The sequence below is a fragment of the Thalassophryne amazonica genome, chromosome 19, assembly GCF_902500255.1.
Source record: "Thalassophryne amazonica chromosome 19, fThaAma1.1, whole genome shotgun sequence".
NCBI classification, from domain to species: domain Eukaryota; kingdom Metazoa; phylum Chordata; class Actinopteri; order Batrachoidiformes; family Batrachoididae; genus Thalassophryne; species Thalassophryne amazonica.
Window position 1 is genome coordinate 57,821,672 of NC_047121.1, and position 27,008 is coordinate 57,848,679.

General features: G+C 44.0%; 1 protein-coding gene and 1 long non-coding RNA gene across 2 annotated transcripts; one reads left to right on the plus strand and one right to left on the minus strand.

The window, feature by feature from the left end:
• The first annotated feature begins 920 nt into the window (after positions 1–920).
• Positions 921–23,089, plus strand: tyro3 (TYRO3 protein tyrosine kinase). The gene is made up of 20 exons (XM_034159343.1): positions 921–1,216; positions 2,522–2,705; positions 3,841–3,941; positions 5,629–5,799; positions 12,826–12,912; positions 13,145–13,260; positions 13,337–13,517; positions 14,207–14,349; positions 15,449–15,587; positions 16,214–16,337; positions 16,405–16,499; positions 16,785–16,880; positions 18,138–18,218; positions 18,854–18,946; positions 20,324–20,445; positions 21,337–21,446; positions 21,528–21,687; positions 22,133–22,269; positions 22,472–22,650; positions 22,687–23,089. The coding sequence occupies exons 1-20, from the start codon at positions 1,153–1,155 to the stop codon at positions 22,926–22,928; spliced, it is 2,625 nt and encodes an 874-aa protein (XP_034015234.1). The 5' UTR covers positions 921–1,152; the 3' UTR covers positions 22,929–23,089.
• Positions 17,278–25,776, minus strand: LOC117500610. The gene is made up of 3 exons (XR_004557804.1): positions 24,757–25,776; positions 24,522–24,691; positions 17,278–17,291 (listed from the first exon to the last, which is right to left on the minus strand). It is a non-coding gene; the product is annotated as an uncharacterized LOC117500610 (long non-coding RNA).
• Between the last annotated feature and the right edge of the window lie 1,232 nt (positions 25,777–27,008).

Genomic DNA, 27,008 nt, shown 5'->3' on the forward strand with positions numbered 1-27,008 from the left:
ACCAGAGGGCGCGCGTGCACCGCACACGCACCCCTCTGCATTCCACAATACGCTTCAGCTTCTGTCAAGGTAGACACCATGAAAGCGACACTTCCGGTGTTGCAGAGACTCTGTTTTAAATCTTGAAGAAAAATTGAAGAACTCAAGTCCATCCATTTTCTATACCCTGTTCGCTTACTCCAATCAAGGGTTGTGAGGGCGCTAGAACCTGACCCAGGAGTCCTAGGGCATGAGGCGAGGGAGAACTGATAGATTTCTCTGGACATGGTCCTGCATGCAAAAAATCTTTGTTTTGGACTCTGAAGGCCAAGGACACGTCTGCCTTTCCACCTGGCTGCAATACATACGTGGTTACTTTGAGGAGGTGGAGATGGACTGGTTGTCTGTCTGAGGGGTTGCCATCCAGGACCCTTGAGTGGTTCCATAGTGTGGCGTCTGCATAGACACACAGTACCAGTGTGCTCCCAGATCTGACCCTGACCTTTCAGTCATCTGGGAGGAGACCCCGGGGGACTACGTGGAGAGATTATATCTCCACACTGGCCTGGGAACGCCTCAGGGTTTCCCAGTCAGAGTGTGGCCCGGGAGAAGAAAGTGTGGGGTCACCTGCTAGAGCTGTTGGTCCCGTGACCCAATCCCAGATAAGTGGTTGAAAGTGAGTGAGTCTTATCTCAAATGGATAAATTATGCGATACCATTTTCACCTTTACAGGTCAATATGACATAATTCTGAAAAGTCCTGCTCACATGACAGTGGTGGGTGAATGTGGTCATGTGTTGGACATTTTGTGATGTATCATTGATTTTACACCATCGCTTGATCATATCTCACTTGGAAAGAAGGTTTATTTTGAAAGATTCCGGTTTGGTTGTATTTTAATGTGTGTGACTTGATGCTGCTGTGAACAGGGACAGCGAGTGTGAGAAAAGTGTAATTAAAGTGTTTTTTTTGTTTGTTTGTACTTTGTGACGAAACAGAAAAACTTAACATTCATCACTTTGACAGATTATTTCCAGGTGGTCCTGTTAAATGTGGTCCTGTGAGTTTAGGGTTTGTTGCGCTGAATCACTGCGGTGGAAATCCTGTTTATCCGGCTGGAAATGAGGGTGAATAAGTGACGGAGACCGAACCGAACGGCAGATTATGAAAAAATGGGGTTAATATTGTGGAACCTGCTAATTATTCTACATGGTTATCAGGAGATCTGTGCAAATGGTAAGTAGCTCATTACACCACGATTGGAAGAAAAAGTCCAAAATAAATCGATGTTTAAGAATCATATCGATCTTCAAACAGCAGCTTGAGAAAATAACCACATTACAGAACTCCGCTGGAAAAGGAGTAATTTATAGTAACTTTCCTTTCCGACAAATATGTGCATTAATAGAATTATTTTAAAGTCACCCGAAACTGTCCGTTGTATTTTCGGCAGCGGTTTAACGGGTAAAACGGTATTTTATATAAATCGGTTTTAGTTTTCACGCAGTTTGAATCGCGCTTCACGTTAAAGCACGAAAATTCATCGTAGAAAACCTGTTATGTCTGTTTTTATTAGTGACGAATTAATAAAGAGACTCGTCAGAAATCAAAAGTGTTCAAATCAAATCTCTCCACCTGACGAGAGTTTAATAAAAAAAAACAAGTGGCTCTTAAACTGACACTTTTTTAAAGGGATTTGGTGTTTTTTGAGTCATCGGTGACGTCATGTTGAGGGTTTTGTGTTTGAGTGATACCTTTTGTCATGTTATTGTAACCTTTGTAAGATTTCTGTGACTATTTCCTACTAATTGTACGAATTATATTACTCGAATAAAAAAGTGAACATTTCTAATCTCAAATCACTATACTTTTCTGCTTTTTCACCTTTTAATTCCAATACGTCATATGTATCAGCTTATGTAATAAGCAACAATCAGTTTGATAAGAAATATATCATTAAGGGAAAATAAGGCAAATTGAATATAAATCTAAATTAAAAAAAATATTTGTAGGATATTTGATTTAAAAAAAATGCCATCACTTTTTTCACTTTTTTAGTACAAAATATGGATTACCATTTTAAAATTTGAAAACAATCAGTGAAAATAAATAAATAAAAAAAAGACCTCACTGAACTGGTTTAAAGGGCAGAATAAGAATTATGACAGAGGAGTTGTTTAAAGATGAGGTCATTGTTCTTTCTGACATCATAACACCATTAAAGATATAAAACATTGTGACTGGGATCCAGGTCTGTTTGTGTGAGTGGACCCAGTAACCCACCGTAGGAGACGGTTCTTATTTAACACACAGGTGTGTCTCTGGCAGGAAATGAGCTGATTAGACTGTGGTAGAATTCTGGGCATAAATTTGCATATTAATGAGGATGAAGGGAAATAAACATCATTTTTAACATACAGCGTTATCTTACGGTGCCTAAAACATTTGGAGAATTGAGGTGTGATGGTAGACAAGTTGTAAATGTTGGCGTGACATTCGTGCGTCTTGTTTACGTTTCATCCTCTCACTGTCTTCTTGCAGGTGTGCGGTTCACAAAGCATCCGTCCAATCAGACGGTGTCTCAGGGAAAGTCGGCGCGGCTGGGCTGTGCGGTTCAGGGCATGAGTGAACCCGACATCATGTGGATGAAGGACGGCGAGAAAGTCTACAGCACCGACCAGATGTTCATCACGCTGGGAGAGCAGCACTGGGAGACCTACCACAGGTCCTCTATGAATGAGTGAATGAATGAGTCTTTGAGTTGGTCTTTGTTTATTCAATTTTTCATGTTGTTTAAAAACTGAACTTTAACATTCAGCTTTGAACTCACACGTTATAAATTCTCAGCTTGTTCATGTTGTCACTTCTGTGTAAAATAATATTTTAATGAATCCATGAAGCAAAAGGATGAGTTTTCTTTAAGATTAGCTGCTGCTGTTGTTGATATTTCATTTTATTTTATTTTTTCTCAAAACGAAAAAATGAGTAGCTCATTAGTTACCGCTGATCTCGTTCATTCCTCTGTGGACGTGTTCACTCCGAGTGCCGCGCTAGTTGACATTTCTGTGTTGGGAATACTCCTTGAACTCACCCGTTGGCATGTGAAACATGTTTCTGCGATGTCACACAGGTGAACACAATCCCACAATCCTCTGCAGCTCTGTTATGCCCAATAAATCTAAATAATGTGATCAGAAGTCATTTAATGTCTGAGGTAAAAAAAAAAAAAAGTGGATTTGGCAGCAGGTTTATGGTCATAATTAAGTTTTTGAGCAGCTTGATTCCACTGTGAGGAGATGATGTCAGCCGTGTTACGTGCGGTGGGCTCGTGGCGCATTAATCAGATTCTGAAGGCTTTCTGAGGAATTCCAGCTCCTTGCCTTGTGCTGGTTTATTATTGTTTCCTGAAAACGGTCAGAATGTGCAGAAATGACTTTGAGGGTTAAAGTGCTGGTTCCATTCTTCACATCTTCAAAATCCACCAATCCTCTCCGTGCATGTGTCAGTCTTCTACTGTCAACAAAATCTTGTCCCGAAACGTCTCATCTTAAAGCTCATCAACAGCAACATCATGTGTCCAAAGTCCAAATCTGACTTCCTGTTCTCTCTGAGACACACCCACTGAACCTCTCTGCATTCAGTGTGACACGCCCACAAAGCTGCAGGAAGAGAGACACGCCTCCACTGATGGTAGAAGGAGGCATGGAAGTGCTCTATTTTTCCTTTGTACACTCTTCATTCTTTACATGCATGCTCTGTTTCCTTTGAGTACACTCCGTTGTTACTACACTTGCTTTGTGTTGTGTTTGTGCGCACTCTGTTGTTCACACACTTGCTTTGTGTTGTGTTTATGGTTTCAGTGTGAAGTCGGTGCAGCAGCAGGATGCGGGTCAGTACTGGTGTGAGGTGGAGCTCAATGGTCAGACGTTGTCCTCCGAGCGAGCGTGGATCACAGTGGAAGGTAAAGACCCTGACTCTTGCATAGTTTAATATAAATGGAGTCAGTGAACATCCCACGAGCGTTCATTCTGTTGTTAGCAGTGATCTGACCGCTGAAATGGGACGAATGTTTTATCTGTTGTCAGCACGTCCACTCCTATCAGGCAGTGTGACTAAAGAAACAAATTTCCTCTCACAGCGTTTCTAAGAAGAAATAAAGTTATATTTGTCAAAAGCATTTTCTTGAGTGAAAGTAAAACAGAAAGTTGGCGGTAAAATCATTCATTATTGCAGCCGCCGCACAATGATTTTTGTACTTTTAATTCAGAAATGAGCTGCTCTTTAAACTGGTTTTCTGTCTTGTTCAAAATGTTATGTATGTACGAGGTCTGTTAGAAAATTATCGGACCTTTTTATTTTTTTTAAAAACCTGATGGATTTGAATCACGTGTGCTTGCATGAGCCAACCTTGAACCTTCGTGCGCATGCGTGAACTTTTTCACGCCTGTCGATTGCGTCAGTTTCTGGTAAGCAGCCTTTGTGTCGGACGTGTGCTGTGTGCTCGGCGGATTTTCATTTCAAGGAAAAAGACAGAACGACTGGAGCAGCGCTGCATCAAAGTTTGCCAGAACCTGGGCGACAGCCAGGTGGAAACCATTCGGATGATTCAGACGGCTTTCGGTGGCTTTTCAGTCGTCTGACTATCCAAGAAATTTTGGAAGAGGTGGGCATCATATTTTGGAGTCCAGCATGTCCTGTGAGGCTTCAACACGAAGGTGCTTTTGCTCCGCCGTTATCAGCTTCGTGCCGAAGCACGAATTTCGCCACCGCTTTTTTCATGGCTAAATCTTGTCACAGTGGAATGTGCTGAAAAAGTGCTGATGTCCACCTCTTCTGCAATTTCTCGGACAGTCACACGACGGTCCCGCATCACCACAGCCTTCACTTTGGAAATGATCTGGTCATTTCAGCATGTTGATGGCCGACCGGAGCGTGGCTCGCTCTCCACCGGTGTGCGGCCGTCTTTAAACCAGTTGTACTGCTCCTTATTCTGTGTAATGCCCAAAGCATCGTCACCGAAAGCCGTCTGAATCATCCGAATGGTTTCCACCTGGCTGTCGCCCAGTTTCTGGCAAAATTTGATGCAGCGCTGCTCCAGTCATTCCGTCTTTTTCCATGAAATGAAAATCCGCCGAGTGCACAGCACGTCCCACACAAAGGCTGCTTGCCAGGAAATGACGCAATCGACAGGCGTGAAAAAGTTCACGCATGCGCACAAAGGTTCAAGGTTTGCTCATGCAAGCACACATGATTCAAATCCATCAGGTTTTTGAAAAAAATAAAAAGGACCGATACTTTTCTAACAGACCTTGTATAAAGGTTTGGATCTGAGGAGAAAAATCTCCACAGATTTTTTTGTTTGTTTTGTTTTCCCACATTTGGGGGGGAGGTCTCTCCGCGCCTTACTTTGGTGGCAATCGACTGAAGAATAATGAGAACATCAACCCTCTGGCTGTTTTAGCAGATTTTCAGAACATCGGGAGTCTTCTTGAATGAGTCTTTTTTCCTCTAATCTGCTCTGAACCTGAACACATCATTCAGCCTCCTCCACCAGCTCATCTCACATGATCATTTTACACTTTTTTCTTTTTTTTTTTTTATTTAATTTTCACCTTATGTCATTGCTTTTTATCTTTCATTTATTCCAGGAGTCCCTCATTTCATCCAGGAGCCTCAGGACGTGGCCACATTCCCAGGTGTTCCCTTTAACCTCACCTGTTTGGCGGTCGGCCCACCTGAGCCCGTGGAGGTGCTGTGGTGGGTCGGCGGAGCTCAGAGGGGCAGCCCCAGGTCGTCCCCCTCCATCCTTCAAGTGCAAGGTAGGAAAATGGCTTTGTGACGTGGTGATTGACAAGCTTGGAGGTCACTTCGGTTTATTTACATACATACATAACGCTAAATCACAACCTAAGTCGCCCCAAAGCACTTCACAGGGGTAACAGCACCAAACCCCCCACAGCAAGGCGACACTGGTCAGGAATAACTCCCTCTGGTGTTTTTTTGAGGAAGAAACCTCAAGCAGACCAGACTCAGAAGGGCAACCATCTGCTTCAGCCATGTATTGTGACTAAAGAAGCTACAGGCTATAAACAGTAAATGAGGTGGGTCCGGTGGACAGAGGACACAGATGTTGTTGTTGGTCTTTTAGGTCCTGACAGAATGTCCTGTAACGCTGCCCTTCAAACTGGTCATGTCCGGGGTGGGATGGGTCTGCCAGAAGTCCCTGTGCTCTCCTGAGGCAGTGAGAGCAGCTGATCCCAACCCTCTGAAGTCTTTTCCTGTCTGTTGAGGAACCTCATGGAAACGCAGGCGATCAGCACGGTCTTGACGCAGCAGTATGAGAAGGACAGCAGCACTTTCTCAGCCAGCTGCTTCTCCCTGAGGATCCTCAGGAAGTAAAGACGCAGCAGTGTCTTCCACAAGAGGTGCACACCCAGGAACCTGAAATCACGGACCCTCTCCACACAGTCCCCACTGACAGACTGAATTCAAAGCCGTTTTTGTTTTTTTTTTTCAACCTGAAATCCACAATCACAACATATATTAGAATAACGTACAATAATAAAGCCGGCCTCACTTTAGTGCCTCAGACTCCATGAAGGACTAAAACGACAAAAAATTAGTCAGATGTGAATCATCTGGTTTCCAGAATGAGTCATATGTTAGCATTTGTTCATGCAGACTGAACACCTGTAAACCTCATTGGTTCAAAGGTCACTCGCAGTGGGCGGAAATTCACATGGAGATTCATGTGCTCGTTATGAGCAGGCCTGGGCCTGTTTTTGAAGCGTCTTAAGATGCTTGGACTCATTTACAAATGTAGTTTTGTTTGATTTTCCTTCATCCAAATAATAATGAACAATTTCAGAGTTTTCTCTCCGCTAACTGTCTATCGTCTTTAGTTGAGATAATTGTTGTTTTTCACCTGCTGAGACTCATCACAGGAAATGTGTGTGTGTGTGTGTGTGTGTGTGTGTGTGTGCGCTCTCTGGCTGCACGTCAGAAATGTGCACATCAACAACAGCTCAAAGAACAAACAAGATTAACAAACACCCGTATAACTTAACTGTCAAAGCTGCTGAACTGATTCTGTTCACTTTCTCTGATTAAATCTTCTCTTGGACCAAACGATGGCGCTGCAGAGCAAGATGAAACGAGCAGTTTAATGTCGCGTTCACACCGGTCGCGACCAGATGCCACAAATTTGCTTCGGTCGCGTGGCGACACACGTGCCACCATCGCCCAGTGTGTCGCTCAGCTTTCGCTGCGAAAATTTGCCCCAGTGCGTCATCAAATAGGAGGAGCTTCCATTCCCCTCACCGGCTCCGGTTGTCCGTCAAGTTAACATGACGGACCTTGATCACACGGAGCGAGTTGTTGTGGAAAGCTCCCAATACAGGGAGTATCATTATTTGCTGCAGGAGCTGCGTCTGGATGACGGCCGCTTTCAGCGGTCCTTCCACCTCTGCAGGACCCAGTTTGAGGACCTCCTGTCCCGTTCATGCGCGCACATGTAAACAATAAAAAAAAACTCTGCTGCTTGCTGTGGGGCTGCTGTTCGATCTTCCCCAAAAAACTGTCATAATTGTGTTTAGAAACCAGTCACCATTTGTTTTATTATACATCTGTGTAGTTAATACACTCAGCAAAAATATAAACGCAACACTTTTGGTTTTGCTCCCATTTTATATGAGATGGACTCAAAGATCTAAAACTTTTTCCACATACACAATATCACCATTTCTCTCAAATATTGTTCACAATCCAGTCTAAATCTGTGATAGTGAGCACTTCTCCTTTGCTGAGATAATCCATCCCACCTCACAGGTGTGCCATATCAAGATGCTGATTAGACACCATGATTAGTGCACAGGTGTGCCTTAGACTGCCCACAATAAAAGGCCACTCTGAAAGGTGCAGTTTTATCACACAGCACAATGCCACAGATGTCGCAAGATTTGAGGGAGCGTGCAATTGGCATGCTGACAGCAGGAATGTCAACCAGAGCTGTTGCTCGTGTATTGAATGTTCATGTCTCTACCATAAGCCATCTCCAAAGGCGTTTCAGAGAATTTGGCAGTACATCCAACCAGCCTCACAACCGCAGACCACGTGTAAGCACACCAGCCCAGGACCTCCACATCCAGCATGTTCACCTCCAAGATCGTCTGAGACCAGCCACTCGGACAGCTGCTGGAACAATCGGTTTGCATAACCAAAGAATTTCTGCACAAACTGTCAGAAACGATCTCAGGGAAGCTCATCTGCATGCTCGTCGTCCTCATCGGGGTCTCGACCTGACTCCAGTTCGTCGTCGTAACCGACTTGAGTGGGCAAATGCTCACATTCGCTGGTGTTTGGCACGTTGGAGAGGTGTTCTCTTCACGGATGATGCGAAGGAGATGTGTTGCACTGCATGAGGCAAATGGTGGTCACACCAGATACTGACTGGTATCCCCCCCCAATAAAACAAAACTGCACCTTTCAGAGTGGCCTTTTATTGTGGGCAGTCTAAGGCACACCTGTGCACTAATCATGGTGTCTAATCAGCATCTTGATATGGCACACCTGTGAGGTGGGATAGATTATCTCAGCAAAGGAGAAGTGCTCACTATCACAGATTTAGACTGGTTTGTGAACAATATTTGAGGGAAATGGTGATATTGTGTATGTGGAAAAAGTTTTAGATCTTTGAGTTCATCTCATACAAAATGGGAGCAAAACCAAAAGTGTTGCGTTTATATTTTTGTTGAGTATAAATAAAATAATCTTCAGGGACGATTCCCTCGCGCGCACGTAAAAAAAAAGAAAGAAAGAAACTCCGCTCCCCCTCCTGCAGGGTTGCTGCTCGCTCTTCCCCCAAAAACTCTGTCATAATGTGTTTAGAAACCAGTCACCATTTGCTTTATTATACATCTGTGTAGTTAATTAATAAAATAATCTTCAGGGACGATTCACTCACGTGCATGTAAAAAAAGAAAAAAACCTCCGCTCCCGCTGCTGTGGGGCTGCAGCACACTCCAAAAACTCTGTCATAATTGTGAAATAAAGGACAAAAGGGACATAAGTCCTGCTCACAGGCTGGCTACCAGATACAGGACATGTTCACATCCTCAGTCAATCTCCAGACATCTCCACGTCACTACATATCCAGTCCCTGATTGGTCATCGTGGCGCGACAAGATGAAAAGTTCAGATTTTTCAACTTGGGGAGGAGGGCAATGTGACGTGACGCGATGCAATATCGCGCCACAAATGCGCCAATCGCTCAAAATCGCTTCATTCGCGTCGCTTCTAAAATGCCTCCTTCCATAGGGATTACATGGCAACCTGTCGCTCGCGTCGCGCCCGATGTGAACGCGGCATAAGACTGCTGAATTAAAGACTTGAACCTGAATCTGAGTTTGTGAAGCTGATCCTCATTTACGGGTCGATGCAGAACTTATGTTTGGTAACTAAATCTCTAAAAGCTTTTATTGTTCAGTTATGTCCTTCAGCTTCCTGTGTTGTCACTTCCTGCCTGTAGGACGACATCTCCTCTTGGCTCAGCACGTCTATCAGTCGTGATCTGTAAAGGGTTCTTCCTGGAAGTGTTTCCAGCATCTGAGTAATGGTGCTGTGCATGGAATCCAATCATCCAATCAGCAGCAGTGGCTGGGATGATGTCATCCTGCTGTGCTAACTGTTTGTGGCTCACACACAATGATCATGATGATGATGTTGATGTATGGATGTTCTTGTCATGTTAATGTGCTGGTATGATCCAGGCTGAGTATAAGGAACACACATAACCATGGAAACATGCACGCACACAGATGTTTGTGCTGTTTACTCTGACCGATCTCCCCCCCACCCTGTTAATGGATTAATTAATTTAAGTGTGAAATGGAAACACACACAAGCATTTGAACTTCTATTCTTGTGAGGACTCCTGATTTAACACCTTGACCTGGAGCCGGTCCTGATCCTGGTTCATATCTTAACAAATGTCCTCACAGATGATCTTTCCTGTCAGTCAAGTCTTTCAGGAATAAACCAGCTGTCTGCCAAAGAGATTAGATTTAATGCCTTTGCTAAAGGCCCTTAAATCTACTTTAATATCTCTTGCGTCTGTGTTTCTTTACACAGACTGTATCTGTCCTGGACAAAGTCTGCGTGATATCACCTGTAGATTTTCTACAGAGACTCAGAACACCCGTATCTGGGCGTCGCCATGTTGGCAGCATTGACCCCGCCTACGTCACAACAAATTCATTAATAATAATAATAATGACCTTTATTTATCCAGGTAGAATTCCATTGAGATTGAAACCTCTTTTTCATTCAGAAAGGGGCGGAGCGTGGGTGGTTCAGTGTGTGATGAAAGAAGCCTGAACACGCCCCTCTCTTCGAGTCTGAGCTAGCTAAGCTAACAGGTTAACCTGGGTTCAGGTGTTAATTAAATAATATTTTTGGGGACTGTGTGACGGTTCTCATAACTGCTTACTTTGGTGTGGACATTAAAACTTATGAACCGTTTATTTTCTCATTAATCGTACATTAAGTGACGCTACTGACAGTTGCTAAAAGTGCTACACTGTTAGCGTACAACATTAAATAAGATGAGAGATTGACTCGGCTTCTTATGTGAATATACACATTAATATTATCATTATTATTATCAGTATTATTGATATTTTATTATTACTTCCATTTTGTCATTTGATTTTTAAATGGACCACAATGAAAATAAGTGTTTTCACTTTCTTGTGTAATACATGCAATTTTAACATATTTAAAATTATATTATGTACTTATATTGAACTTATTTATAAAATCACGCACACTTTTAATATGTAGATAATCGGCATGTGAATGAGATATGTTCAAACATCTTCAAACTGTGTAACAATTCATTTTATTGTGAACTGCATGGAATGAAAGAGGCGAGAGCTTTTGTCTTTTTGCCACTCTGCCACTAGGAGGCACTCTTATTTTTAAAAACAACACAGGGACAGCATCAAACACAATACACTTTTTACTTATGGTGACACTTAACTCACTAAACCAATTGAACTACAAAAACACAATAACTCAACAACACTAACACCATTTTTAAACTAACATGAACCACAATAACAACATTTAAAAACCCCAAACCCAGAACTCCCATAATGCATTGCAGCACAAGAATTTACAGGTTTAGCGACTGGCCCAGTGATCTCTCCAATTTAATTTTGCTGAGTGTCATCATCATGAAATTAAATTATTTTGATGATTACGCATTTCTTAATGCAGTTATATGATCGCTTGATTTTACTGTTCTGTTTTACTGTTTACTGTTTTATATGTAGGAGCGTAGAGTGCATTTATTTTTTTATCGCCCCCTTCCCTTTCTGTGACAACCAATCACAGCTCTTGCAGGACCACGTCATACCTACACAGTAAAATCACCAGTGTAAAACTAACACTGACAGTGTACATATGGTCTTAGTCAGAGTAGGACCATATGTACTGGTGATCTTGCTGTGTGGCAACGGCGGTCAGCCCCGCCTCCTCACTAAGATAGGAGTTTCAGTCTCCTCCTTGTTCAGACTTGCTCTCAGACACCTCCTGGCTCACTCTTAGGCTAAGATTCCTTGCCAGGAAATTTTAGGCTAAGTTAGGAGCTCTTTGAGAGGACTTTGAGATGCTTCCTGCATATGGGCCCAGGTGTTTGTGACAAAATACTCCAGACAGACACAAAACACAACAGCTAGCAGACGCAGCGAGCATACACTGAGTTAAAGATGCTACAAGAGGAGTCACTGCCTTCACTCAAAGTGACCACGCCCCAATTATACAGAACCTTATGGCTTCAAACATCTTAAACTAAGAAGTTACAAAATAAATTCCCCCCCCCCCCCCCCCCCCCCCCCCCCCCCCCCCCCCCCCCCCCCGCCCATACAGTTGTCATGGAGGAGGAAACTAGCTATAGAGACCAAAACCATTTTTTGTTGTTGTTGTTTTTTGTACCAGGCTGTGAACATGTTCTGCACTAAAGTCAGACATTTTAACACTAAATCATATAGATATGTATGTGCTCTATTTTAGAGCCTCCTTTTGGAGCACCTGTTTTCTTCTGGGTGGAGTTTCATCTGAGATCATTGAAGCGTCCTGCTTGTTCTTTACTGGTTTATGAGTTACATAAGTGTCAAAGATTATTATAGTAAGTTCTGCGGGCGGGATGGTGGACAAGCAGTTTGTGCTCTTGTTTCCAGAGCAGGAAGTTCCCGGTTCAGGCCACCCCTGCCCATTCTCCATGTGACATGGAGTTGCGTCAGGAACGGCATCCAGTGTAAAACTTGTACCAAATCAAAATCTCGGATCTGCTGTGGTAACCCCGAGAGAGATAAGGGAGAAGCTGAAAGGACTTACTAGCAAGTCACCTCCCTGGGTGGGACGCCAGTCAATCAATCAATCAATCAACTTTTTTCTTGTATAGCGCCAAATCACAACAAACAGTTGCCCCAAGGCGCTCCACATTGCAAGGCAAGGCCATACAATAATTATGAAACACAGTCTACGTCTAAAGCAACATAACCAAGGGATGGTCCAGGGTCACCCGATCCAGCCCTAACTATAAGCCTTAGCGAAAAGGAAAGTTTTAAGCCTAATCTTAAAAGTAGAGAGTCCATCACCGGTCACACCTCCAGCCAAAGCCATTACTGGTTACAGCTGGTGGACTAGGACAGTGCGGATTATAAGCACAGACGGGTAGTCTGAAGTACCTGGAATTAAGCACAGGTTCTATAGGTTGTCCCTCTGTGTCTGTAGCTGTCTCCATGTGTCTGTAACTGTCCCTGTGTGTCTTTTGCTGTCTGTAGGTGTGAACAGCAGTGTGAAGTTTTACTGTGAAGCTAAGAATGCCAGAGGGATCTCCGTGTCCAGAACCGGCACTGTCCACATTAAAGGTAAACTTCACTGAACCCTTTGATCTTTTTGAGATTTGAGCACCTCCTCATGACTTCAGTAAACCACTAATGTTGTTAATGTTGTGCTACGCTGACATGTTTACAGTTTAATTCTGTTACCCATGGCAACGTCCCTGATATTAGTGAGCGAGCAAAGGTCACGTGAGGTCAGGGAGTGTGCCCGTCATTTCCCGTGGACGCACACCGCTATCGATGATTCTTTCTCTCTCAGTTTTGCCATTGGCCCCAGTTGGGCTGGAGGTTCTGAAAATGGTGGACAACAATGCCACATTGTCATGGAAACCCAGTTTCACAGGATACTCTGAGCTGTCGTCGTGCATCATCCAGGTAACAAACACACACGCAGCGCTAACAGGAAATGTCCCCACAGAATGCTCACTTGTACTTCCTGTGTTGTGGCCAGCTGTCGAGGCGTTTGGGTCAGAGGGCGGACCTTCCTCAGCAGAAGGTTCTGGTTCCTCCTCATCTTCAGGTTCTGTCCGGTTTGAGGAGTTACTCCAACTACAGTGTCCGGGTTTCCTGTGTCAATGAGGTGGGGGCGTCACCCTTTTCTCCCTGGCTTCACTTCCAGACGCCTGAGTCAGGTAACCACGCCTCCTCTTTATTTTTTTAAACATGTCACAAATATGAAGGACGCCTGGGCAGTCCATATCACTCGGGGGCGTGTCCAGTTCCATTGTGCAGTGCGCAGTCTGAGCACAGTGCTGCACGTGGCGTGTTTTTAGTTACGTTTAATAAATGTTGATCTTCACCCAGACGAGCTTGTGGATGCTGCGTTTCTGTGTCGGCATTGCCTGCTGAAGCTCGTGCGTGCGTGCGTGCGTGCGTGTGTGTGTGTGCGCGCGCGCCAGGCTAGACGGTGTCCATTCTGTGTTTGTGAGTTGTTTTTTTTTTTGTGTGTGTGCACATGTGTGTGTGAACCCGGTTGGACGGACTCCAGTCGGTTCCAGTTGTCTCCGTACAAATGCTCTTTGTCTGTGGTTTAATCTGTATGAATGGAGAGCTGCAGCCCACAGGCTCAGCTGCGCCACCTGCAGTCCAGACGCAGTCAGACTGCTTCCCATGAGATTTGTGAATTCTTGAAGTTCTTGCAGAAAAAAAAAAACAACAGCTTAATTTCTCATGTGATTACTCTTCTTTTCTTTTCCTGTAAGACATTTCGAGACTAAAGTTCACTGATGAGATCTAGAGAGATGTGATTGACGGCACTGACAGCCAATCAGAGTGGAGCCAATATCTGAGAATACTTTATTATACGTGATTCTGCACACAGTGCCCTCAGGAGCACCCAGGAACCTGACCTTTGACCTGTCAGAGGAGGAGCTAGCTTTGAGCTGGGCGGAGCTTCGAGAGGAGGAGCTTCAGGGCAAACTGCTGGCCTACAAGGTGCAGTGGACTCTGGGAGGAGAGCCACAGGTGAGGCACTATTGACCCTGCTGTCAGGACCCACTGCTCCACATGCACACTGAACACAGGCTGAACCCGTTAGATCCCCACTTTATTTACTGGTCATTCCCACGGCTCTCTCACTCTCACACACACACACACACACACACACACACACACACACACACACACACACACACACACACACACACACACACACACACACACACACACACACACACACACCCTGAGAGCATCCTGAAGATTAAGGATCTTGCTCAGTAACACATTGATGAGTTGCCTGTCTGGTGGGGGATCAAACTAACAATTTTCTGGTTTCAAGTCGTCCACTCTGTCCTTCAGCACCGTTAGACCATTAGCTCTGTTCTGGTTCCACAGTCTCTCATTTCTGCATCACAGCTGATGTTTTGAAAATTAAAATCCAGGAAATAATGCAATGTAACAAAATAATATAACAGTTATTACATTATTTCAATAATTCTTGAAACAAATGCATATAAATGTGGAACTGAGCATAAACGCTGCAGAGTGCCACACTCTCTCCATCACCATGACCACAGGATGTCACAGCTTCTTGTTCCTGGATGAGGCAGGACGTGCGTGCCTATGTACAGGACGGAGACGTGTGAAGAACAAATCATCTTCAAGTCCTTTGTAACAGAGGACGTAGTCCAGAACTAAGAACAGAGCAGTTCTTGTTTGCTGAGTGACTTTAACATGCTGCTCACGGTCCCGGATGTTGTGATGTTTCAGGTTCTTCCTGGGGGTGGGGCAACCGTAATGGACACTCAGTCTGAGCCGGGTTCAGCAGAAGATTGTTAACCCTGAAGACCTGAGTATGAGGGTGAGGGTGCCATGTTGTCCTTCCTGGTCCCATGAAGAGCTTGTGTCCGTTTCACTGGGAGTCGGACAGGAACCCTGAACAGTCTGACCCAGTGGACTTCAAACCCGTGTGTTCTGTTCCACTGTTATCCTCCCATAAGCTTCAGTAACAAAAACCACTTTGGGAACGATAATGTAATCAGATTACATTTGGAAAGGATATTGGTTTCCCACCATGCCCGTCTGCACAGTCTGTTCTCATGTATTGCCCTTGTTTGTCCTCTAGGAGCCGCTGCTGTTCAAAGACAACAGGGCTCGGCTGATGGGTTCAGGACGCTTCTTCAACGCCTCCGTCCAGGTGGCGGCCTGCACCGCCGTGGGCTGTGGACCTTGGAGCCGCCCAGTCCTGGTCCTGCCCGCTTCAGGTAGAACAGTGGTTTGGTTTGGGAAAACTTGATTAATGCACCTCAAGTTGATGTCTGCACTAAAATGAATACAAATAAAGATGAGAACTGAATAATTTTAGTGTTACTGAAGACAAAAAGAAATTCTGACTTCCTCAAATGTTTTATTTGTGAAAACAGGTTTAAAATCACTGAATAGTTTATTTTGAACTGGTGGGAAGGTTTCTAAATCATGCACAGAATATTTTAAAGTGTTTTAAGTGTGACTTAAACCAGTTTCAAGTGCACGTTAAGTGAATTAACAACGTTCTGTTTTAATATGAAGATCAACTCATTTTGATCTTCTGACAGAAAACATTTGATTGTTTTTATTTTGGACAAAAAAGGGAAGCTTAAATTTTTCCTTGACTTACTTTTTAAATTTTTTTGTTTACATTTTACAGACTAAATATTTAAACATAAGATAAATCAGTAATGAAAATCAGGAACTGTCCGATTTTGTCTTCTTTCTTTGTATAATTTTTGTAAAATATTTTTCTTAAATCATGGTGCACTTGGGGGTGAGTTCATAACAAACCACCTGCTGGTTAATGTATTGATTTTTCAAGGGCTTATTGATTAGCGATTGATCAGATCTGATCCCTCAGTCCAGGCCCGGGCTGAGCGGAGCCACACCTGGGTCGGCCTCCTGCTGGGACTGCTGGGAGCCACCGTGCTGGGCCTCGTCCTCGCTGCTCTCGCTCGCCACCGCAGCAAAGAGACACAGTTTGGGTATGAAGTGAAACACAAATGCAAACTGAGTGAAGCTTCATCTTTCTGACGCCGTCTCTGCGCGCAGGTCGGCCTTCAAGACTCCGGGAGCTGAGAGTGTTGTCTCCTTCACGGCAGCTCGATCCTTCAACAGGAACTGTACCGAGCTGTTTGAGTCGTCACGTGAGTCTGAAGGTTCAAACCAGAACCACCATCTTCCTTCGTCCCAAGTCGATGTCGGCCATTTTCACCGCAAAGTTGTGGCAAATTAAATAAAAGTGTCAGAGACACAGACACGTTAATAGACTGTCTGCCCATCATTCTGTCTCTCTCTGCTTGTATGTCCACCGGTCTGAGTCTCATAGTCTCCTTACTACCAGGATATTTACATATGTCCTGGTAGTCAGGAACCTATAGTGTAAATTCTGTAAGAAGCCATACAAACAGCACGTTTGTGTCTCCCTCTAGTGGACAGTCTCTGCATAAACAATGAGTTGAAAAACAAACTTCAGGACGTTCTGATTCCAGAAAGGCTGCTGACACTCGGACACATGCTGGGTAAAGGTAAGCGAACGCCACCTGGAAAATAAAAGTATGGTACTGTGCGCTGAACTGTGGAGCCAAATGGGAAACTGACCGACGTGCCCTTGAGCAACATCCTCAAGTTGCTCACTGTGTCCAGTTGGAGGCACTCCAACATTAGTGTGTGAATGAGAAGGAAGGAACATCTGAACGTCTAAAACGTGGATGCCAGCGACAGAGATTCAGTCCATTTAGGCTGTTCTTAAAAACAGAGTGACCGTGAGAGAAGGAGGCTGGTGAGGAAAGCCACCAAGACTCCTCTGAAGAAGTTACAGGTTTCTGTGACTGGAGGAGCTTTTATCACCGCTCGCAGCTTGATGGTAGAGTGGAACTGAAGGAACACACTGTAAAAAGTGATGAGCTCAGTTAGTCACTATAACACACACACACACACTCATCTTCAACCGCTTAGTCCAGTCAAGGGTCGCAGGGGGCTGGAGCCTATCCCAGCAGTCATAGAGTGTAAGGTGGGGTACACCCAGGACAGGACGCCAGTCTGTCGCAGGGCCACATATAGACAAACAAACACACACCCACTCCCACACCTATGGACAATTTAAAGAATCCAATCCACCTAACCCACATGTCTTTGGATGTGGGAGGAAACCGGAGCACCTGGAGGAAACCCATGCAAACACTGGGAGAACATGCAAACTCCACACAGAAAGGCCACAGGCAGGAATTGAACCCATGACCTTCTCGCTGTGAGGCAACAGTGCCAACCACTAAGCCACCGTGCTGCCCTAGTCACTATAACTTTTTTCTACAATATACTTCCATTTAACATGAGATCCAATTTCACCTTAACTTCATGAGTTATTGGCATTGCAACTCAAGGTTGTAAACTAGTTCAGTGAAATGCACATTTAAATATGTCAACATAACTTGACAGTGTGAGTTGAGTTTACTTATGTTTTAAAGGCAGTAATTGAAATTCAGTTAAGTTGAATCACCCTGATAATTTTCGCAGTGCGGATGAAATCTGCGCTTGAGTCTCCCATGTGACTTCTGGCAAACTGTAGCTGAAACATCACATCATGTTCAGAAAATCCTCCTCTGTTTCACTTTGTCCTTGTCTGACCCTCCATCATTCTGCTAAGTTTGCTCCAGATCAGATCAAAACTCTTATTCACACACAACTGAAAACAGTGCACGTGGTGCTGTGCACGAGTGCAGTAAGTCCGTGTTGTTTCCTTCTTGGACAGTGAAGTTCACACTGTGGTGTTTCCACCTGTGCAGGTGAGTTTGGCTCCGTGCGCGAGGCCTTCCTGAAGACGGAAGACTCATCTGTGCAGAAAGTTGCTGTGAAAGTCCTCAAATGTGAGTCGCAAAGTTTTTATGCATTTTTAATGCCACAAAAAATGTAATTTAACTGACCCAGAGGTCACGGCCTGCAGGTGGAGGTCACCATAGGTTAAACCATTAAATAAATAAAAGCTCACTTTTATTCTTAGATTTTTTTTTTTTTTTTTTGAAATCAGCAGTTAATTTAACAGTAACACTGAGTTTTACAGTTTACATTTTCTCAAGTCGGCAATTACTACAGCTTAATTTCCACTGAAAAACAACAAGCACATTAAAAATCAGTTGTTTGATCTGTGATTGATAAATATTAGATTTTGATGTGACATAAGACTAAAATTTTCTCATGTTATTCAAAACCTTTTTTTATTAGACATAACAAAATCTGTTAAAGAAAAATGAAAAACCCCTGGATTTGTGTCCAAAATAGCATTTGAATTAGTTGATATATAATTGTAAAAATAAAACAAAATCGGTACATCTGATTTTTATTTTTATTTCGGCTGAGGAGATTGATTTTGTTTATCAGCATGATATCTGTAACAGGTTTTTTTTTTGTTTTTTTTACAATTCAGAAACATTTTTGATATTTGATTTTTTTTTTTTTTTTTTTTTTTTTCTTCTCTCTAAACCAAAAATGACTATTGGGGCAGCGGACATCACGTCGTCGGAGGACATCGAGCAGTGTCTGAAGGAAGCTGCCTACATGAAGGACTTCCACCATCCCAACGTCATCCAGCTCATCGGTAACGCACCCATCTGGATTTAAATGAAAACATGGACTCTTTGCACACATTCTGACCCTTTCATGAGCCTAAAAGGTCAAAGGTTGCATGTGCCTCTACTGTGATTGGCATTCAGGTAGGTTGCGTGAAGTCAACAGGACTTATTTAGCTCCTTGAAGATGTTTTGCTCTACTTTCAGAAAACCATCAGTTCTCAGTTACAGTAGTGAGGCTTAGATATTTGGCCTCTGTGAGGTCTCTGATGTCACAGTGATGTGATGAAAGGCCTTAAGGGTCGTAGGTCACTGGACATCACAAGTTCAGGTGTGAGTTGTTTTTCTTCAAGGAGTAGTGAAGACAATCTGAGTCCCTGTGGTGTTGATGAAAGGACAGAATTATAGTTGGAGAGAGGTGGCGTCTCAGTCCCCACCCGTTTAGAGAAGGCTTCATCACTTTAACGAAGATGGCTTCGTTGATGCCTCTTTCAGAGAGTCTTTCCTGTCTAAAATATGAAGGATGTTTTTATAGGTGTGTCCTTTTTCCTTCAGATATGAGTGGACAGCTGAGTCCTGACCAGAGGATTTGTTTGTTGAACAGCTGTTTGGTTTCTCTGATGCTGAGCTCTTTGTGCTGAACCATAGACACCATATTGATTTTGTGGTGTCTGGTCTTTGTGTTGAACCAATTTCTGGTGTTACTGGGTTTGAAAACAGGAATGTTGTGCTTGCTGAAAATTCTCCAGTGTTTCCCAGAAATTCCAGCCACATATGGAATTACATTATTGCTTGTGTTCTTCTTTCCATCATCACCCACAGTGGTTTCCTTCTGATTCTTGAAGCTCTTTCCACAAAGGTCCAGTTAGGATGTTCACAAACTTTCTGAGCTTCCTTCAGGTGCTGGTGTTCCTGTTCTTAGTTCTGGGCACTTGTTGGGATGTTTTCAGTTTTGGATTGCAGGGTTCTGCTAATTCCCAGCTTGTTAAAAGTGGGTGGTGGGAATTAAGAAAGAAGGTCCTGGTTTGCATGTGGACTTCATGTGGACCTCAGTGTGCAGCTTCTGTTCTCATTCATGTGAACATGGTCCAGTATCTGTTATTCTTCAAAGATTGTCCTCACCTCTTCTCCTGTTAAGATGAGAACAATGGGAGCTTAAACCTAAACTCAGGTGACCAGCGGTTCTTAACAACTGTTGAGACATCAGTGACCACACACACATCAAACTGAGTCTCACGACTCAAATTAGAGTGATGGAGCTTTTTTGCATGAAGACCAAAACGTCTTCAAGGAGCTAAATAAGTCCAGCTTACCTGACTCTACCTACTTGGATACCACAACCTGGATGACAGAGAATCTCCACTGACAGTGACTGACATAGTTTGACAGTGTGTTGTGTCCAATAGGAGTGAGCCTGCACCAGCGACCCGGCCAACGGCTGCCGATCCCGATGGTGATTCTGCCGTTTATGAAACACGGAGACCTGCACACGTTCCTGCTGCTGTCCAGACTGGGAGAGCAGCCATTTGTAAGAACCACACAGGGACACTAGAGGGCCTCATAGCTCCAAATCCAATAAGTCTGAACCCGACATGTTCAAAGAAAATAAATCTGACCCAAACGGTGTCATTTCAAATCCAAAAACTGAGAGCAGCCTGATTTTTTTTTTTTTTTTTAAGGCACTATAAATTATCACCGCAACCTTCTGTTTGGCCACGCCCCTCTGCCTCAGGGAGAAGGAATGCCACAGTCAGTGCCTTTAAGAAGCTTTTAGGGTTCTCCACATGAGAAAAAGCCAGAGCTTTGATTCTAATTCAGCAATGTTCCCTGAAGGTGGTTTCTTGTAGGGAGGACTTTTTGGAAAGATGCTCTTCTCCACCATCTTGGATGCACAGTGAAAAGTGGGAGGTCACTAATGTCTCTTCATAAATGTGGAGAGAGGCAATGATTTCACAGGGAGGACTTACATGTATGTGCAGCCCAGCTATGAAAAAAAAAAACAAAAAACAAAAAATCTAGGTAATAACACCCACAGGGGGAGTGTTGCTTCCATCGGACACCATGACAAAATCTGACCAAAAAATGAATTGTTGGTTAAAAAGCTTGATGAAAGTTTTTTTTTTTTTTAATTATTGCTCCTCAAAAACATTTTTGTTCTCTGATAACAAATATGACAAACAGACCAGAGACTTGGACCTCACTGGTCTGTTTGGATGTGACCGAGTTTAGTGGATCTCATGTCTTCTTTTCTTCTCTCTTATCCTCTCTTCTGTCCTCCCCTTGGTTCCTCTCATTTCTTTTCTCCTTTTGTTGATTCTGTTCTATTATTTTCCTCATCTCCTCTTTCCTCTCATGTTTCCTTTCATTTATGTCTCTCTTCTTGCGCCCTCTGCTCTTCTCATTTTGTCTCCTCCGTCAGGACTTGTCTCTGCAGACTCTGGTCCAGTTCATGCTGGATGTGGCTCAGGGGATGGACTACCTGAGCAGCAGGAACATCATCCACAGAGACCTCGCCGCCCGAAACTGCATGTCAGTCAAACCACACAGAGGCACAGCGCCTTCTGACGCTGCGCCTTTAAGAGTTTTTACTGTCAGGTTTGTGTGTTTCAGGCTCAGTGAGAACATGACTGTTTGTGTCGCCGACTTCGGTCTGTCCAAGAAGATCTACAGTGGAGATTATTACAGACAGGGATCCATCTCCAAGTTGCCTGTGAAGTGGATCGCACTGGAGAGTCTGGCTGACAACGTGTACACCACACAGAGTGACGTGGTACCACATGCACACATACATACACATACGAAAACTGACAGCAGCCTGATTATTGCGCGCGCACACACACACACACACAGAGCAACACGGTGCCACGTGTGTACACACACACAGAGCAACATGGTCTCTCTCCCCAACACACACACACACACACACACACACACACACACACACACACACACACACACACACACACACACACACACACACACACACACACACACAGCAACATGGTCTCTTCCCCCCAACACACACACACACACACACACACACACACACACACACACACACACAGCAACATGGTCTCTTCCCCCCAACACACACATACAGAGCGGCATGGAACACCCCCCCCCTTCATAATGAATACAGTATGAGGTCACATGACCAGTATGCAAGAGTCATCTGACATGACACTGCGCATCGTGTGTGTGTGTGCGTATGTCAGTGGGCATTTGGTGTCACCATGTGGGAGATCGTGACTCGGGGTCAGACTCCGTACCCTGGGGTGGAGAACTCTGAGATCTATGAGTACCTGATCAAAGGGGAGCGGCTGAAGAAGCCTCCTGACTGCAGAGACGACATGTGAGTTTATCAGAATATTGATTTTATGGTTACAGATTCCCAGTTTAAAACATGTTTCACTGTAAGTCTTAGTTTGTGTCCATTTGATAATTTTGGCATATATTAATTTTTGGAAGAGGAAGCTCCTCTCACACTACTTCTCGATAGGATGTGGGTGGGTGTGGCTCCAGCTGACTGGACTTTCTGTATGTGTGTCTGTCAGTTATGAGATCATGCACAGCTGCTGGAGCCCTGTGCCAAAATGTCGCCCTAGTTTCCCGCATCTCATAGGCCAGCTGGAGGCGCTGTTGCGGACGCTCTCCCCCGGTCTCTCAAAGAACGAACCTTTACTGTACGTCAACCTGGAGGAGGATGAGGGGGAGTCGGGTGAAGGAGCAGCCGGTGGTGGAGTGGGAGGGCTGGGGAAGTTGCCGCTAGAACCGTCGGCGATGGCGAGCTGGAGTCTTCCATGGCAGCTCAGGGTTGAGGGTGAAGAGAGAGACTGGCTGATGCTGGGATCCGGCGCCGCCTCTGCTATCGGCGGCGATTACCGTTACATCATCGGCCCCTGTGGTACCCCAGAGGAGGAAGAGGTGAGGGTCACAGGGAGGAGGAGTGAGCTGATGGACGCTTTACAGGAAGACGTCAGAGAGGATGATGATGTCATCGTAAACGTCTGAAGTATGATTGGAGCGCAGCCTGGCCTATTACAACTCGGTCTAACCTGACTTGATATTTGTTGGTCACCTGACCACAGACACTCCCACCTTGTGGCACTAACGTCAGCTGGTGGGCGGTGACTGATTGTACTCACACAGGTAAAACCACAAAGGAACATCTGTAACATAATCCAACCACAAAACAAAACCAACTTTATTAAACAAAAAAGTTAACTAGTAAATACCTTGGTTACAGCGCCCCCTGCTGTCCTATGACATGGCAGCGTTACTCCAGCTTCAACTTTCACTCCAGGCTGCTTTGTGTGCATTCAAGTACGAGATCTGTTAGAAAAGTATCGGACCTTTTTATTTTTTCAAAAACCTGATGGATTTGAATCACGTGTGCTTGCATGAGCAAACCTTGAACCTTCGTGTGCGTGTGTGAACTTTTTCACGCCTGTCGATTGCATAATTTTCTGGTAAGCAGCCTTTGTGTGGGATGTGTGCAGTGCGCTCGGCAGATTTTCATTTCAAGGAAAAAGATGGAACGACTGGAGCAGCGCCGCATCAAATTTTGCCAGAAACTGGGCGACAGCCAGGTGGAAACCATTGGGATGATTAAGACGGCTTTCGGTGGCTTTTCAGTCGTGTGACTATCTGAGAAATTGTGGAAGAGGTGGGCATGTCACAGCATGTCCTGTGAGACTTCAACACGAAGGCGCTTTTGCTCCGCAGTCAGCAGCAGCATGAATTTCACAGCCACTCTTTTCATGGCCAAATCTTCTGTCACAGTGGAATGTACCAAAAAAAGTGCTGATGTCCACCTCTTCCGCAATTTCTCGGACAGTCACACGACGGTCCCACGTCACCACAGCGTTCACTTTGGAAATGATCTGGTCATTTCAGCATGTTGATGGCCGACCGGAGCGCGGCTTGCTCTCCACTGTTGTGCGGACATCTTTAAACCGGTTGTACCGCTCCTTAATCTGTGTGATGCCCATAGGATCGTCACCGAAAGCCGTCTGAATCTTCCGAATGGTTTCCACCTGGCTGTCGCCCAGTTTCTGGCAAAATTTGATGCGGCGCTGCTCCAGTTGTTCCGTCTTTTTCCTTGAAATGAAAATCCGCCGAGCGCACAGCACACGTCCCACACAAAGGCTGCTTACCAGGAAATGCCGCAATCGACAGGTGTGAAAAAGTTCACGCATGTGCACGAAGGTTCAAGGTTGGCTCATGCAAGCACACGTGATTCAAATCCATCAGGTTTTTGAAAAAAGAAAAAAAAAAAGGTCCGATACTTTTCTAACAGACCTTGTATCGGCTGCTTGATTGCAGGTAAACTCAGTACCGCCTCCTACTGGCCAGGCTCTGTGGGCTGTGATGTCATCAGTTAGTGTTTCTTAGCATGGTTCTGAAAATGACCACGTTTGAGGTTCTTCCTATGATTTTCACTGAACGTCAGTCAAATTTCAGATTTTTAAATTACAAGTTTAATGTTAAAGTTTTAATCCTGCTCATTTTTTTTTTAACTTTGTCACGAAATACGAGTTTAGATTGTGACGATGTTGCGTAATGATGTCGCTGTTTAATTGAACTTTGCAGCTTCACGTTGACATAAAAATCTGAAATGTAAAACATTTTAACTTGAATAAGCATTCCACAGGACCAATTTACTGCACTAGATTTGAGTTTTATTTTTAACGTGTATTTGAGCCACACTTAACGATGAAGATTTGTGAAGCTTCTGGTCCAACACTGGAGTGGCATTTTTAAGCTGATGTCATCTACTCGGTGCTCAACTTTGTCTCGTGTAGCTCCTTTTCCATCACAGACTGAAACTGTTTTAGACCCTGATCTATTTTCTGCACCTGGGTCTAAAGGGGAGGGGCCTAAAGATCAGTCAGAGCTGCTGTGGTGCCACCATTAGTTTGCAACAGTGACCTGCAAGCACCGAGCATCTAAACTGCTGAAAACACTGAAGTACTGTGGAGGACTTCTAATCTGTTGCTTTGTGACATCATAAATCAGTTTTGTGTCTAATTGCTGAAAAATCCTTAATTTTGAATGTTAATATGCACAACTGTAATGATGAACTAATTAAATGCAGCTGTTCTGATGTAGGATTTGGTCACCAGTGGGCCCTAATTATGAATCATTTGTGGTTTTAGATCTAGGACCCAAACACGAGTCCTTGCAGTGGACAAGCACCTCATGTTGGGATGTGAAGGGACAGAAATATGTGTACACATATACAGAAATATCTGAAAGCTGAATAAAATCAATTAATATTTCTCTCTGTAATGAAACGTAGCTGTAAATGTTCTGACTCACCAGGAGCATGAGCATTATTATTATCCAACAGCTCACGAAACAGACTTCTTACAGCCAGTAGGAGGTAGTAAAGGTCCATATCACAACACCACAAATTTGAAACATTTTATGGCTGGAAACCGAAACTTTCCTAGTCTGAAGACTCAATTATGCCCACTAGTGGTACTATGGGATATTCCACATTTTATTCATTAGTTTTAGATTGGGCACAAAATGGAGATCTGTCATCAATGTAAAATGTAGGTGACAACAAAGATGGACTACTGATCACGTGAAAAGGTTTCTGTGCACTTTGTCCGACAAACCCGCTTGTTTTGTATGTGAAATATTTTTTCTTGCAATAGTAAAAGAAATCTTTTATATTCGTTGTTAGTTTAGTAATCTGCACTTGAACTGTGACTCAAACGACTTAATGCCACAAATCTTAAAGCAACGTACTTCCCTCGTAAATTTTGGAGAAATGTTGGTCAACACATTTTGAGCGAGAGCTCTGCAATTTCACCTCAAACTGGGGTGACTGTTCATCTTTCTGCAGGACAATGACCCCAAGCACACAACCAAAATATCAAAGGAGTGTCTTTAGGACAACTCTGTGAATGTCCTTGAGTGGTCCAGCCAGAGCCCAGACCTGAATCCAACTGAACATCTCTGGAGAGATCTGAAAATGGCTGAGCACCGACGCTCCCCATCCAACCTGACAGAGCTTGAGAACTGCTGCAAAGAGGAATGGACCAAACTGCCCAAAGATAGATGCACCAAGATTGTGGCATCATATTCAAGAAGACCCGAGGCTGTAATTACTGCCAAAGGTCCATCAACAAAGTATTGAGCAAAGGGTGTGAATACTTACGTACATGTGATTTCTTATTTTCAATTTGCCAAAACATTTTTTTGTCATTATGGGGTGTTGGGAGTAGAATTTTGAGGGGGAAAAAATGAACTAACTCCATTTTGGAATGAGACTGTAAGAGAACAAATGTGGAAAAAGTGAGGCATTCTGGATGCACTGTAGCTGCAGGATGACCCAAGTTACACTTTGCTCCAGAATAACATTTATTCCCCATTCAGGATTAAAGATGTTTTCTGCGTAGATATTTCATATTTAACAGTGATAATGAGTTTCTAAACCAAGAAATGGGTTAAAAGATTTATCCAACTTTCTTGTTAGTGTTACAGGAATGATGTGACTGACCTATGAACTATACTCAACAAAAATATAAACGCAACACTTGTGGTTTTGCTCCTATTTTGTATGAGATGAACTCAAAGATCTAAAACTTTTTCCACATACACAATATCACCATTTCCCTCAAATATTGTTCACAAACCAGTCTAAATCTGAGAGTGAGCACTTCTCCTTTGCTGAGATAATCCATCCCACCTCACAGGTGTGCCATACCAAGATGCTGATTAGACACCATGATTAGTGCACAGGTGTGCCTTAGACTGCCCACAATAAAAGGCCACTCTGAAAGGTGCAGTCAGTATCTGGTGTGACCACCATTTGCCTCATGCAGTGCAACACATCTCCTTCGCATCATCCGTGAAGAGAACACCTCTCCAACGTGCCAAATGCCAGCGAATGTGAGCATTTGCCCACTCAAGTCGGTTACGACGACGAACTGGAGTCAGGTCAAGACCCCGATGAGGACGACGAGCATGCAGATGAGCTTCCCAGAGACTGTTTCTGACAGTTTGTGCAGAAATTCTTTGGTTATGCAAACCGATTGTTCCAGCAGCTGTCCGAGTGGCTGGTCTCAGACGATCTTG

Bases quoted from the DNA above. Each gene is read 5' to 3' on its own strand.
- tyro3 (XM_034159343.1), top strand. From the start codon at position 1,153: ATGGGGTTAATATTGTGGAACCTGCTAATTATTCTACATGGTTATCAG. The intron at 14,350-15,448 runs GTGAGGCACTAT...TTTGTCCTCTAG, and splicing joins CTCTGGGAGGAGAGCCACAG to GAGCCGCTGCTGTTCAAAGA. The intron at 18,947-20,323 runs GTAACGCACCCA...TGTGTCCAATAG, and splicing joins CAACGTCATCCAGCTCATCG to GAGTGAGCCTGCACCAGCGA.